A 15,479-nucleotide genomic window follows, 5' to 3' on the forward strand; every position below is an offset into this window, starting at 1 on the left:
TCAGTTCCTCAATCATACTAGCCACATTTCTAGCAGTTACCTCAGCGGCTGGGGAGTGGAGGAGGGCAGACAGTAGGATGGGGCATGTGCAGGGGCTTCTGGGTGGCTGGCAAAGTTCTAGTTCTTAATTTGGGTGGTGATGTGGGTGATAATTTAATACAAATTTGTTAAGCTACAGGTTGCTTTTTGTTTTTTCACTTTTATGTCACATGTCATGCAAATGAAAAAAGGGGTTAAAAAAACTGACCAAACACTACCTTTCAAGTTAAAAATCTGAGTTAGAAACTGCTACTTTTATGTACAAATAAAATATTGTACAAATTCTACCTCAGAGCGAGTAGCTCTCCTTACGTTTAGTTCACTGATTAACTTCTCAAAAGGAACCTGGTTCAAAGTTCATTCTGCAGTGTCTGTTGGTGCCTGCCTCCTAAGTGAAAAGCCTACTGTTTAGCATCGCATGAAAATATCGAGGGAAGGAGGAGGGAATTTTTCATTTATTCTGAGAATGGTCATTGTGTATCTAGTTAGTGGAGGAAGTAGACAAAAGAGAGCTCCAATTTCATGGGCCTGTGTTTCCCATGAATGTGAGACAGGGCTCTGAATCTCTACAGAATCTTGGCATTTAGTTTGTACAGAATATTTGCATTTGCGTGATACCAATTTCCCATTTGAAGGAAATTAATCATAAGGAAACATGAACCAAATAGCTAAGAACATATGACTCATTTTTATGTTACTATTTATATTCAGTTACAATGGATCCACTGTCTAATTCAATGTGAATTAAACTAATATTTACTCCTACCGTTTGAAGAAGTTAAAGGAAGGGCGGCATTCAACGAATGAATCAGATAGGAGAGGCATTCTGATTATAAAGCTGCTGTTTGGCCACATTTCATGGATAAGGATATGATAAAATAGTTGTACTACTTTATGTTTCACCAGAAGGTTTTGTTTATTTACTGAAGTCAGTAGGTGTCACAAACTTTTTACAGTGTCCCAGAATAAAGGCCCTCACTGTGTCCACCTTGCCCAGGTGCAACGCATGATGACTAGGTAGATCATAGGCTTTGTATCTGTAAAGCATCTTCTTCATTCTCACAGCTAGCCATGGCATGGACTGGGCAGTTCTCTCTATACCTGAGTGAAGGGACCGCTTTCATATTCTCGGCATGGAGCCTGCTTAAGATTCTCTTTCTCTCTCTCCCTCTGCCCTTCTCCCTTGCTCGCCATTTTTCTCTTAGTTCAAATTAAAAACAAAAAAACAAAAAAACAACTCATTTAACGTTTGTCAATCCATGAGAACACAGCCACAGTTCTGAGTTACCAGAAAAGTTCATACCAAGGTATTGTCCATTTTTCCACCTTCTAGGGTCACTTCCAAATTAGAAAGTGCTGCTTCTACTTCATCGACCTCGGACTCATGTGTAAAGTCCTGTGTTTCAGCTGACAATGACAGTTTGCTAATGTGATACTACAATGCAAACAGAGGTTTTAGAAATGTTATAAACTCAAATAAATCCATTAGCCATTTCTTCTTTTTGAAGGCAATCCCCCCCACTCCCTCATAGTAACAAACATCTCCTGGAAGGAGATCTCTCTCCTATGAAGGGAAGATGACATTTTAATCTGCATTATTTTGAGATTTATATTTAGTTGTGTTCAAACTCAATTCTTCCCCACCACTGGTTGAACTTGTAGTGAGGATAAGAATTGCAAGACTAACACCTTATATAAGATGGGCATGTGTGTGGGTTATGAGGCATATTTTAAATTTAAATAGACTCCCCTCATTTTCAATTCTTTCTTCAAAGAAAAAAACAGTATGAAGAAAACGAAACTTTAAGAAAACGAGTTCATTTTCTTCCAGAAAAAAACGTATTGAAGTTCTCATACCTGTAATGCTGCAAAGATCATCATTTCTTCTTCCGTGCAGTCAATTTCTTCTAAGAGAATGGCCCACCTGGCTTGTTCATAGAGTTGGTTTATTCGGACAGCATCATACTAAAGAAAGAAACAGGTAGGTGTGTGTGTTGGTGGAGGGCACGTATTTATATTCCTCAGTACAAAAATTCTCGAATAACTGAGGCCATTCCTTGTTAATCAGAAACAATAAACTTGCATTCAGATAGGTGAAGGAAATACCTCTCTCTTTCTTTCCACCACCCCAGTTCATTTTACTTCCGAACTTAGCACTTTCTCAAAATATTTTCCAGAGCATCTTCAAGGGGCCACATAGACCCATCTCGATTCCGTTATTTCCCCCTCTCTTTCATCACCACTTCCACTGGAGGGAAAACCCATCACCACCATCCATCTACAGGACTCTCTTCATCTTGCAAAACTGCAGCTCTGTATCCATTGTACTCCCCACAGGGAGTATACAATTTACTATATCCTCTAAACAAAAGTTGAAGAAAGTATGGAGGAGGAACAGAAAGATAGAGCACCTAAACAGATTTATCAAAGGTTGATTATCATTAGCTTATTTTTCCTTTTGCATTACTCTTATACACACTAGAAGAAAGGTGACAGGGGAGGTAAAAACCCATAGCAAGCCCAAACCAGCAACAGCATTGCTGTTGGTCCAGCAGGAAACGGGACCTGTCCACAGGCACGCTCCTCCTCAACAGTGCTAACGCTGCTGGCCAGGCAAGACAAGTGAAAACCCAAAAGTGTGGTATTCCGGAAGCTGGAACACTAAGAACTTTAAGAAAGTCTGTCTTTGCTTCCTGAACTTTGCCAGGTGTCATGGTACACCTCAGGAGCTAGCCCCAGTCTCCTCCCCCAACGAGCCCAAACAGAACACATGTGAGAATGTTCACAACAGTGTTATTCATGGCAACCCTGAGCTGGGAACGCTCCAGTGTCCCTCAGCTGGTGAACTGGTGAATGTCCCTCAACAAAATGTGGGTCACATGCATGACGGGAGGCCACTGAGCAGTAAGAGGGAGCACACTACTGATATGTAGTGGGGACCTCAGAAACATGGTGAGTCAAACAGTTCAGATGCACAAGATTATATTCTGGAGGCTTCCATCTATGTGAAGCTTCCAGAAAAGGCAAACCTTGAGAGGGAAAGCAGACCAGTGGTGGGCTGGGAGCAGGGAATGACCAGAAATGGGGTATAAGGAAACTTTTTTGGGTGATGCAAAACTTTTTTGGATTGTGGTGATGGTTGCACAACCACGTGAATGTACTAACAATCATTATATTAGAATTTTACGGCACTATACTGCAGTCAAGACACAACAACTAAAAAACACACACACACAACGCACACCAAAAACTAAACAATCTCTGCCCCTCCCCCCCCAAAGACCCCTGCTTAATTAACAGTCTAAAGACAAAAATCTAAAGACTATGTGCAGCCACTAAAATTTGAATTGGATTGTCATATCATATCTGTCTGTCTGCCACTCACTCACAGTGTCTACAATCCTAATGCTGTAGGACTTTTAGTGAGACTAAGTCAGATCACCTGATAAGGCTTTTCTCTCCAATGCAGTCAGTAAAGATTTCAAAAAATTAAAGCTTCCACACTTGAACAAACCTAATTTCCCCACCACTCCCTTGAAGCCAAGTAAAACAATTCCTTGAAAGAAAAAGTTACCTACATTTACAAATTGACATCAGGAGAACAGGATCTAGTAGAAGATGTTAGAAAGGACAGGCTAAGCCTGGCTCCCACTGAGGAATACTGGATTTCTCTGTGGAGCCAGCAGAGCTCTGGATTTTCTTCTTTGGAGGCTTGTTCACGTTCCCCCCTGAGGCTCTGGAACATCACAAGGTCCCAGGTTTTATGGGTCACTTATTTATTTTTAATGTTTACTCTTGAGAGAGAGAGAGAGAGAGAGAGAGAGAGAGAGAATGAATGAATGAATGAGGGAGGGAGGGAGGCGCAGACCAAGAGAGGGACACAGAATCCGAAGCAGGCTCCAGGCTCTAAGCTGTGAGCACAGAGCCCGATTAGGGGCACGAACCCACGAGTTGTGAGATCATGACTTGAGCCGAAGTCGGACACTTAACTGACTGAGCCACCCAGGCGCCCCTGCAGGTCACTTATTAACAGGCACCCTGACAGGTCTTTTTCTCTTTGAGAACTCAGTCCGTGGTTTTCCTAACTTAGAAACAAATGTTTCCCTTGATGGGGATTGCAAATGTTTCCCTTGGTGGGGATTGGCTACTCTTGCCTTCTCCTTGGCCCTAGATTTCCTTTGTCTTCTGGTTTACTGAAAATAGAAACCCCAGACTGGAAGCTGTGGTTTCTACCACCTCCATTGCCTGAATCCCTGTTTCTCCCCCTCCAGTCAATTCAGTGAACCCCTCTCTCTTTCCACCCAAAACCAATACAAACAAGTAACAAAACCTACCTCCCACAGTTTCACTCTCTCAGGAAAGGGTTACTATTTAGATCTAATCACTCAGGATTCCCTATTAGCTGTGAGGCGACTTTCAGTGTCCTCTAGGATTCTTATTGAAACTGATGTGCCTTTTCTCTACTGAACCTTTAAAAAAATACTGTGAATTATTGGAATTATAAAAGTTATTTTCAATCCACACATTTAAATGGGGGAAAAATAATACACAATGAAGAAATTCATTTTGAATGAATCCTAAAGGGACAAAATAATGTACAATAAAAAGTTAAGTCTCCTTCCCTTCCTTTCCCCCCACAAATGGTAGTTTCTCTATAGACTGTTTTGTTCCTTGTTTGTTTTTTTTTTTTCACTCGATAATATACCTTGAATATGTTCTACATCAAAAGAAACCTGATTCATTCTTCTTAGCTACAACACTGTATGGATGTATCATAAGGTCCTTAACCACTTCCCTGCTGATGGATGTTTAGGTAGTTTCCCATTTTCTTCCTCAAATTATGTAGCAAAGGCTGTTCTTGTGCAGACATGTTAATTCACATATTTTAGTATAACTGTGTATAAATACCAAGGAGTGGATTTGCCTGGTCAGAGCTATGTAGAATTGTAATTCTGATACATATTATCAAACTGCCCTCCATAGGGATCAGATTAATTTGTACTTTGACCTACAAGCAGTGTACGAGAGAGCCGTTTTCCCAACACTCTTGCAAAGATAGTGCATGAAACTTTTTGATCTTTGTCAGTACAAGGCTGAAAGCCATTGTAGTTCCTTTTCTATGAACTGTGTGTTCCTATCCTTTGATCATTAGTCTACTGGGTTGTTGGTCTTTTTATTATTGATTTCTGGGGGCTCTCTATTAGGGGAATTAACCTTTTATCTGTATGTGTTGCCAAGACTTTTAAACTTTGTATATAGTTTCTTGGCACGCATAAAACTTTCATTTTTTACGAATGTACCAATGTTTTCTTTTATGGATGCTGGGTTTTGTATTTTTAAAGTATATTATTTTTGAAATTTTGTATATTCTAGTATTTTTGTATATCTGAGATTTCAATCAGTACCTGCTACCCCAGTGCTACAGCCTGCCTGCATCTCTCTTCTGAAAGCTGGAGAAGAGAAGCTCCCTGACCCTACTGCATAGTCGGGTTCCCATTTGCAGGGTGCCTTGTCAGCTTTATAATGGTTTTCTGGGTGATGTCTTTGTTCTTCTAGAGTTGATTGTAGGTTTTATGAAAACATGAACCACATCTTAAATTTCTGTACCCCTCTATCTACTCAACACATAGTAAGAACCTTCAATTAGGTTATATTTATAGCATTCCCTACTTTAGAAGGGGGAGAAGGGAATGCTAAAGTGGTTGGGGATCACTGTTCTTATGCCCCAAAGCTGTATCCCCAAAGCCTGAGTCTTCCTGTCACCTTTGGGTGGACAGCTTCTATTTGGCTGTTTGATTCGAATCAGTTTTGTTCATGAGCCATACAGAGAGAACTGCTTACCAGTTAAGCAAACATGACATTCACAGTGCCCTTGAAAAAAAATCAAAACAAAAAAATCCCTTCCCTTTTAGGAGAAGACATAGGGTAGTTTCTCCTGAAGGTTTGGTTTTTTCAAAGAGCCAGAACTCACTCTTTTGCCATGACTCAGTGGAAGTTATGCATTCTAGACACAAGCTAGGGCCATGGGCATTAAGTTGGATCTAAACCAAAGACTGAGCAGGAGCTCCACAGAAATGACAAGGAATAGGGCTTATTTTGAAGAAGATGCCAGTTAAGGAAGAAGTGGGAGCAGAGATGTGCCTTTGAAGACCAGACTTCAAATCAGGATCAAGGAGAAGACAGTGCCACGAGAGGCAGAATCACCACCGTGCATGAGAAAAGGGTCTACACAGAAGAGGTGGCCTGAGGCATCCTCCTCAAACAAGTGCCTGGCAATGAACGGGAAAGAGCAATAAGCATGAAACTAGGATAAAACCACCCTGTGCGCGTGGAGGCTGGTGACTCAGTTTACATTTTCTACATTTGGCCAGTTAAGTGCTGACTTACAGCTCCACAAAAGGGCCATGCAGGAGTGAGGAAGGGGCAGAAATTCAGAGGATTTATTTCACCGCTCAGTTGTCCTAGTAAACTTCAGGCGGCAGGTGTGCACGTAATGGGAGTTGGTAGCCAGCTGGGGTACAGATGGTCCCTCTTGACTGCAGTGGGGAGTGTAGTGTGCACCATCATGGGGCTTGTTCATGAGAACCTGCTCTTAACCTTGGCTTCCTTCCTAAGCATTAAGGATTCCAGCTCTGTGAGCCACTCTCCTCTTGTTCCTTTGTTTATGTAGATGGAAAGGGCAGAGCACACTGTGCTGGGCGGGAAGACCCCCACAAACTCCCGCCAACTCAGGGGCAGCTGACCATACCTGCCAGAAAGTAAAAGACGAAAATCCAAAGACAGTATATATACATTGATCGTTCTAACCCTACATAGCGAAACAGAAGATTATACACATGAACCCTACTTCTGATAACTAAATGACTCAATTTTACACTTCCATGCATTCACATTAAAGCAAAAGGAGAGACAGAAGAGAAAATGTATCTTACTTTGGGATTCAAGTCAAAAAAAGTGTAGTATTTAAATCGTAACAGCAGCTGTTCATCCTCCTGGATGCCTTGTTCCATAAGGGAACGGGAGGAGTCCAGCCAACTAGAAAACAATAGGATGGGTTTTAAAAGCCAATCCATTTTACACACATATATTACAATATTACATAACATATTTGTATACATACTTAAATTTATATACATGCATTTACATTTACATATACACACATATATAAATGTACACGTGTGTGTGTGTGTGTGTGTGTGCGTGTGTGTATATTTCCTTGAACAAAGTCCGAGTAATATAACCAAAAACCTGTAAGGGAGAGGACTTGATAATAACTTGTATCTGCATTTCATTTTATAGCTTTTACAACTTTCTAAGTGCTTTCTGTATACATATTTTGTTTACACAGATACTTTAAAGTAACTCAGTGAAGGAGCCAAGGCAGTTCTTATTTTCTCAGTTTTATACGTGAGAAAATGGAGTCTTAGTGACATTAAGTGATATGTTCAAGGTCATGTGCCTTGTCGTGGAGCCAGAATGAAAATCTGTACCTGCTGACTTCCCACACAGCCTCTCCTCTACACCAGCTGGTCCGACTCAACGCTGGGTCTATCTTATTGTCCAGAACTTTCTGTAACAATGGAACTATTCTATATTGCCCTGTCCAATAGAGTATCCACTAGTCACATGTGGCTACTGAAGATTTAAATGTGGCTCGTGCCACGCTTTAATTTTAATTAAATTCAAATTTAAATGTAAATATCCACATGTGGCTAGTGACTCCTATACTGGGTGGTACAGTTCTAGAGTTGAAAAATAAGTACTGGGCAATGGTGAGGGGTAGAGAGGTGGAGATGAAAAATTAACAGCAGAACGAGGCAGGGATGAGTGGCATCCAGTACCACAGAATGAAGATGGCTTGAAAGTCTATTATAACAGGCTTTCGGGGGTGGGGGGAACATAAGGATGACTGAGATGCAACCTCTGTTCTAAAGGAAGTGATAGTCCAGTGGGGGAGTGAGCATCATAAGGTAGGAAATGGTGGCACGGGAGCGAGTAAGTGTCAGAACAGGAGTGCAAGGAGGTGAACCCATCCAGAATGGTGTTTCTGAGTAGGAGACAGTATGTGGCTGGGTCTTACAGGACAAGCAGGGGCTGGGTCGAGCAGGAAGAAGGAAAAGAATCTTGCAGCAGAGCAAAGGTAGTGATAGAAAGTGTGTGTGTGCACCGTAGGGGGAATGGGGTATGTGAGTGCACAGGATGGAGACATCTGCTGGGCCAGCTCTCATTGGGAGTAGAAGGCTGTGAACAAACTTGACTTTATGTGGTGAACAGTGGGGAGTGAAAGAAATGGTGGTTTGAGAAGTAGTCTGAGTGTATGTTCTGAGATGACTTCAAAGCTGAAGGACTCACTCATTCAAACATCTAACGGAAGATGTGGTGTTCCACAAAAGGCGATGAGGGCCAGGTGGGCCACCTTGGATCTCCCCACTGGCCCATGGGACCAACCCACTTATACACTGCTCTACATCCCTTCAAAAACACTTTGTACATCCACAGGGATGGAGTAGTATTCACATAGGGCAATCCATTGAGTTACCAGAACACATAAATGTTGCCATACTTCAAATGTTCTTGCAATGACCAAAGGTGGCATTTCTCCCTTCTGTAGCCGAAATCTGTGCTGATTTTTGCTAATAGTGTACAATCCCCAGGCATGCTAACTTAAAAGTTAAACAACCCCCTCTCCCCCACCTCTGTGGCATCTCTCTTACTGTATCAACACCAGTTAACAGAGAAGGAAAACGGAGCCATGTCCTTACCCTGCGTTAAGCTTCGTTTTGTCAACCAGAGACCGAGGCTGGTACATATCAGCCAATGCTTCTGGTGACTGGGGGGGCTGGCTGAATGCGAGGATGCTGCAGTTTTGTTCAGTCAAAGGGCTGTCACTGAACCATGTCATGGTGGATGACGCCGGCGTTCCATTGATGGGATCATATGTGGGAGTCATGGTTCTACTATATAATCCAGGACTTACTGCAAGGTAGAGGCAAGCTTGTACTATGACATGAGATTCAGAGGGAGGAATCTTTGGGAAAATAAATACTAACACTGCTTATGCTAAAATGGATTTTGAATTTAATTGTTTGCACTATTTAAAGTAAGGAGATGAGTCATGACGGGGGAGGCGTTTTTTACCTCCTGGGAAGGCTGAGAACTCACAGGCCGCAAAAGCTTCCAAAACCAACCCAGACAAAGGCTGGGGACTATCTCCTTCTCAATAATTCAAAATTCTATTTGGGGCACCTGAGTGGCTCAGTCGGTTAAGTGTCCGACTCTTGGTTTTGGCTCAAGTCAGAATCTCATGGTTTGTGAGTTCAAGTCCCACATCGGGCTCTCTGCTGGCAGTGTGGAGCCTGCTTGGGATTCTCTCTCTCTCTCCCTGTCTCTCTCCTCCTCCCATTTGTGTGTGCTCTCTTTCAAAATAAATAAATAAACTTAAAAAAAACCCCAAAATTCTATTTCAGCAGTAAGTTTTGGCACCATTAGAGAACAGAAGATCTCACAGAATGCATGTACAGACTATAGTTTTGGGCAAATCCTTTAAACAAATAATAGTACTTGCCAGTTTTAAGAACATAGCTAGTTGATGGCTTATAAATCACATGGTTTGTGTAAGGAAAACGCAAATAATCCCTTTTACTCTTTGCATTGGGATATACTCTGAATGAAAACCTTTGATATTGTAAGCAGTTTGTTTTTATATAAAAAGACAAGGATATTGTCTTTCCAGAATTTTTACCTGCCCTCCTGTTACATGCCCAATGCAAAATTTATTTATTTAAAAAAAATTTTTATGTTTTATTTATTTTTGAGAGAGAGAGAGAGAGAGAGACAGACAACGTGAGCAGGGGAGGGACAGAGAGAGAGGAAGACACAGAATCTGAAGCAGGCTCCAGGCTCTGAGCTGTCAGCAGGGAGCCTGATGCGGGGCTCAAGCTCACAAACCACGAGATCATGACCTGAGCCGAAGTCGGATGCTTATCCGACTGAGCCACTCAGGTACCCCATCCATATGCCCAATGCAAAATTTAAACTGCATTCAGAAAAGAATCACATGAAGATAGGATCAGGAAAAGTATATTTGAGTGATCCAACTAATCTCTTTTCTCCCCAAATTCACAGCCAATTCTCCTAAAGTTTTGCTTTCATCAGTAACATTATTTAACACAGTTAAAATAATGAGCTATACAGCAGGTAGAGCACACGACTCCTGATCTCAGGGTCATGAGTTCAAGCCCCACGTCGAGCGTGGAGCCTACTTAAAAAAATAATGAAATATAAAAAAAACCTTGTTAAAAAAATTCTGTGAGTTCTAAAATTAATTGCACATCCTTTCCTCATCACAGGAATCCTGCAATTTTAGTCCTTCTTTGGGGGGGTGAGGGGAGGGGAGGGGAGGAGAAGGGAGGGGAGGGGAGGAGAGGGGAGGGGAGGGAAGAAGAGGAGGGAGGAGCCGAGGAGTGAGATTTCTAGGGATTTAAGAAATCCTTGGATTCAAGCATGGAATAAAACAAAACACCTGTCATGAATCATACCTGGTGGACCTGAAGTCGTTGGAGACCCCTCCAGATTTAAAATATCTTCAATTATGGGCTCCTTGTTAGTTTTGTCTTTCTTTTTCTTCTTTTTAAAATAGTCACCAGAAGGCTTTAACAAGGAGAGTTCTTCTGATCTTCTAATGTCTAACAGACAAATGAATAAATATAAAGAAGGAAGAAAAACTATCAAAGAGTAAAAAGAAAATACCTTCTAAGACTCAGAGTCATGCTAGGCATCTGAAATAATTTCTCAGGAAATTCCTGAGAAGTAAATGGAACTAAATTGCATCCCTTTGGAAGAAATAGATGGGTGTGTGTGTGTGTGTGTGGGGGGGGGGGTCAAAGATCAGAAGATTTAATCTAATAAAATTTCTAGTTGTTTTTTAACTTATTATGAAAATATTTCAGACATACACAAAGCAAAAGGAATAGTATAATGGCCTCCTCATGCTTTCATCACCCAGGTTCAACCACTATAAGCATTTGGCTATAATTTCCCCTCCCTCTCTTTTTTCTTTCTTCAGTTTTTTTAAAAATAACAACCAAGAACCCCACCATTTTCTTTCTTGAACATAGATCCCGAGAACCTTTCCCTTTCACTGTGCACAATTGCTAATTTCATCCCTGTGGCGGACAGTATTGGTGTCCTGCCCATCTCTTCTGGGCCCTCACCATTTCAGTGCACTCTGACCCGACTTCCAGTGGCAACAAGGACAAGAGTCTTTCTGCCTGAGGGCTTGCTCTGTATGCCAGAGTGTGCACTGCCCAAATACTGATGCAACAGGCCACACAAGTTCAGAGAATTAACACTTCCAAAAACAGCCCTCAGTGACTAACATGAGCGGTATATTAATACCCCCAGTCCCTGACCCATTGGGTGGGATAGCTCTGAGGCATGTTTACATTGTCTCCCAGAAGCCCCCCAATTGCCCCCGAGTGTGATTTGATTGGTGATGCTCTCTTACTGAAGAGCTTCTCTTTCCAGTCTTACCTCCTCACCCCCAACCAGTGTTTTCTGGAATCTCCTCCCCCCAAAATAAATGTTTGTACTTGAATTCTTATCTCAGGGTCTGCTTCTGGAGAACTCAAACCAAGATGATTCCCATTTTTTCCCATTAGTCCAATATATTTATAACTGCCATTGCCAATCAGAGCTCCTGATAACCATGAACCACCATGAGCTTCTATATGATTCCAAGTGAAAGCTGAGGAATATGGACGTTAGAGTCTGTGAGCAGCTTTCTGGGAGGCAAATGCACTGATTCCATAGGTCCTGCCAGTTTTCAAACATTGCTTAGTGCTGAGGCTAGCAGTTCAGCTCCATCCTTTTCCTCTATAACTAACGATGCTTGATTGTCAGGTTGCAACACACACCTGTGCCCATTCCAAATGCATAATTTATATATGAGACCTGGAGATGAATCAGAATTTCCAGTAGAAGCATTAGAAACAAAACAAAACAAAACCTACATCTCCAAGCCCAAGATTTGTGTCTTGTCCTATCTTTGTGGGAAAACTCATCATATTACTAAATTTGATTTAGCTTCAATTGAACAGATATAAAAAAGGTGACTAAAAATGGCACATTGAGCCCTTTATGACTACTATGAAGACGTAATCTGGAAAAGAGAAGAACATCTGACTGCTTCTGTATATTTTGGAACCTCAAATTTTCAGTCCCAGCCATGATGTGTGTTTCCAGTCTACTATGGACTGGGTTTTATTTGATCATTTACTTTGTTTTCCAATCCTCATTGGAATATTACTGAAAACAAGGTGCCCTGGTGCTTGCCATTTGCCCACCATGTACCAGGGCACTGCTGAGGAGTTCTGTACTAGAAGGTTCCATTCATTTTTTCACTTAACGGTTAATGAGTAGCTAATGTGTGCCAGGCATTGTGCTAGGTGTTAGAACACAGGTAATGTGTAATGGCTTCTGTCTTCACCCTATTTAATACCACACCAGCCCCTACTGCCCACTGGAACTCCTAGTCCTGCACATACTGTCACAGCTTTTCTTTTTTTCTCTACCAAATATCTCCTTTTAACATCTTATTTTTTAAAATTTTTTATTAAAAATTAAAAAAACATTTTTTTAATGTTTATTTAGTTTTGAGAGAGAGGGAGCACAAGCAGGGGAGGAGCAGAGAGAAAGGGAGACACAGAATCCAAAGCAGGTTCCAGGCTCTGAGCTGTCAGCACAGAGTGGGACGCAGGGCTCGAACTCACGAACAGTGAGATCATGACCTGAGCCGAATGAAGTTGGATGCTCAACCGACTGGGCCACCCAGGCGCCCCCCGACCCCAAAATTTTTTTAATATTTATTTATTTTTGGGATACAGAATACAAGCAGGGGAGGGGCAGAGAGAGAGAGGGAGACACAGAATCTGAAGCAGGCTCTACGCTCCGAGCTGTCAGCACGGAGCCCGACGCAGGGCAAGAACCCACGGAGCGCGGGATCATGACCTGGGCCGAAGTTAGATGCCCAACCAACTGAGCCACCTAGGCGCCCCAAACATCTTATTTTTAAATTAATGTTCACATTTATTATTTATTTTCTGCCTCTGTATCCTAGAATGTAAGCTCAAGCAGGGAAGGGATTTAGGCCTATTTTTATTGTTAAGCAATCTCTAGCACTCAACACAATGCCTGCCTAATCAATATATATTTGTTGAAGGAATGAATGAATAGTTTAATGGGAAAGATAGGTCACTCACTCATATATTGTATATACTATATTCAAATGCTGAATCTCAGCCTTGGAACCATAGAATGTACCTACACGCTTTCAAAAAATATGGAATAAGAACCATGATGCAGGGTTTACTTCCATTATAGAGGTTCCACAAATAAATGGTTTGGGTAGTGTTGTCCCTAATGACTGTTAAAGCCATAAGAATTAGTTTTCAATCCATAATTAAGTGTACTTTTCTCCTTCTACTCCACAAATAATTTTTGTGGATAGAATATTTACTAGAGCCAAGCGTTAGGAAAGCAGTTAAGACATTGCAACACTATTATCTCAAAATCAGTAAACATATATCAACTCTATGGTGGTAATGATTTTTTTTTTTAATTTTTTTTTTTTAACGTTTATTTATTTTGGAGACAGAGACAGAGCATGAACAGGGGAGGGTCAGAGAGACAGGGAGACACAGAATCCGAAACAGGCTCCAGGCTCTGAGCTGTCAGCACAGAGCCCGACGCGGGGCTCAAACTCACGGACCACGAGATCATGACCTGAGCCGGAGTCAGCCGCTTAACCGACTGAGCCACCCAGGCACCCCTGGTGGTAATGATTTAATGGAACTCTTGCTTGTTTGTCTTAAATATAATGATGATATTACTATGGCTTAGAGGAATGAATTTGTTTTGGGGGGGCGGGGATCTTAATGGGTCTGTTTCTTCTGTTTAAAGACTTCTTTGGAAATAGCTTTAAGCTTTGTGGAAGTGAATCTGATTTCCTCCAATAATGTTCCATTTGGTTTAACTCTACTTACATGGCTAAAGTCCCCAGAACCAGGCTTGAAAAGTATGCTTCCTAGTAAGGGAAATGTTCTGTAAAGCCAAATGCTTGCAGGCAGAAAGCACACATAATTTTCCTGCCCTCCTTTGCTAACAGTCCAAAGGGCACAGGGCCCCTCTGGGGTACTCACTCAGGATTTTGCAGATATCACTGACAGCTTTAAAAACCACAGCCGAGAAGCTGACACGCAATCTCACTGTCTTCACATTTGGCAGGCGGAGGCGGAGCATTTTATGCTGAGGGGTGAAGAGAAGCTTTGCATCTGCCTGGACTCCATATTTGTCCAGGGTCCAGTGCGTTTTCAGAAGCCAGCAATGCTTTTGTTCCCACCAAAGGGCAAAGTCTGACCAGTCTTGGGATATGTCTGCAAACATGAAAAATACGATGAAGTAGAATAAGAACGAACTTTAAGAGTCCATCCATTGTGTGCAAGAACTTCAACAAATGGGTCTTCAGCTCCCCATTCCCTTTTACAACCTAAGGCTTAACAAGCCTCAGCACCTCTTCAAAGTCTCTAAAGTGGGGTGGGTAGAAAACAGAGCCTGAACCTCATCACAGTGATATTTAAAATTTTTTTTAACGTTTTTTATTTATTTTTGAGACAGAGAGAGACAGAGCATGAACGGGGGAAGGGCAGAGAGAGAGGGAGACACAGAATCGGAAGCAGGCTCCAGGCTCTGAGCCATCAGCCCAGAGCCTGACGCGGGGCTCGAACTCACGGACCGCGAGATCATGACCTGAGCTGAAGTCGGAAGCTTAACTGACTGAGCCACCCAGGCACCCCCACAGTGATATTTAGATACAGTGAAAGAAACAGACACATCCTTTTGCAGGATCGTCTATTTCTCTTCCTCCTGTGGGGAGGGGGCTTGCTCTCTGAGCCATCGTAAGAAAAATAAACAGAAAAACTTAGATGATCAGACAGCCTAGATTAGCCATTTACTGTTAGTACAACAGAGAGGGTTTCAAAGGTAGGGAAACCATCAAGAAACGGGAACTTACTGATCTGTTCTACTAACTTGAGCATCAGCCCCCCAACATGCAGGTCTCCGGCCACTCTCAATGTGACATCTTTCTGCTCCTCCTCATTTGGATGGTCAACTCTGACGACGAGCTCCCAAGAAGCAGATGCAAAGTCCGTGGATGAGAGCATCGTGGCAAAAGCAGGTGTCTGCCGACAAAAAGTGAGACATGGATCAGAAAGTGAGAAGGAAACAGGAGCTTGCCAGTACATCCTGCAGGGCAAAACTTTTTTCCATTTTAGCCTCTTCTTCAGGAACTCTGCAGGGTTCCCCGTGCTCAATATTAAATTTAACATCTGAACCTTGAAGACAAAAAGTCTTATAAGGTCTCAAGCTTTCCAGATTTGTGT

General features: G+C 42.1%; 1 protein-coding gene across 1 annotated transcript in view; it reads right to left on the reverse strand.

Moving 5' to 3' along the window:
- Window positions 1–15,260, reverse strand: part of FERMT1 (FERM domain containing kindlin 1) — a 31,415-nt gene extending 16,155 nt beyond the window's left edge. Inside the window, exons 1-7 of the mRNA XM_049651121.1 lie at window positions 15,110–15,260; window positions 14,238–14,471; window positions 10,578–10,724; window positions 8,802–9,015; window positions 6,972–7,074; window positions 1,897–2,004; window positions 1,343–1,474 (exon numbers count right to left, since the gene is read on the reverse strand). Coding sequence (XP_049507078.1) covers window positions 1,343–1,474; window positions 1,897–2,004; window positions 6,972–7,074; window positions 8,802–9,015; window positions 10,578–10,724; window positions 14,238–14,471; window positions 15,110–15,260 — 1,089 coding nt within the window. The remainder of the gene's footprint in view (window positions 1–1,342; window positions 1,475–1,896; window positions 2,005–6,971; window positions 7,075–8,801; window positions 9,016–10,577; window positions 10,725–14,237; window positions 14,472–15,109) is intronic.
- Between the last annotated feature and the right edge of the window lie 219 nt (window positions 15,261–15,479).

This window comes from Panthera uncia, assembly GCF_023721935.1.
Source record: "Panthera uncia isolate 11264 chromosome A3 unlocalized genomic scaffold, Puncia_PCG_1.0 HiC_scaffold_11, whole genome shotgun sequence".
In the NCBI taxonomy this organism is placed as follows: domain Eukaryota; kingdom Metazoa; phylum Chordata; class Mammalia; order Carnivora; family Felidae; genus Panthera; species Panthera uncia.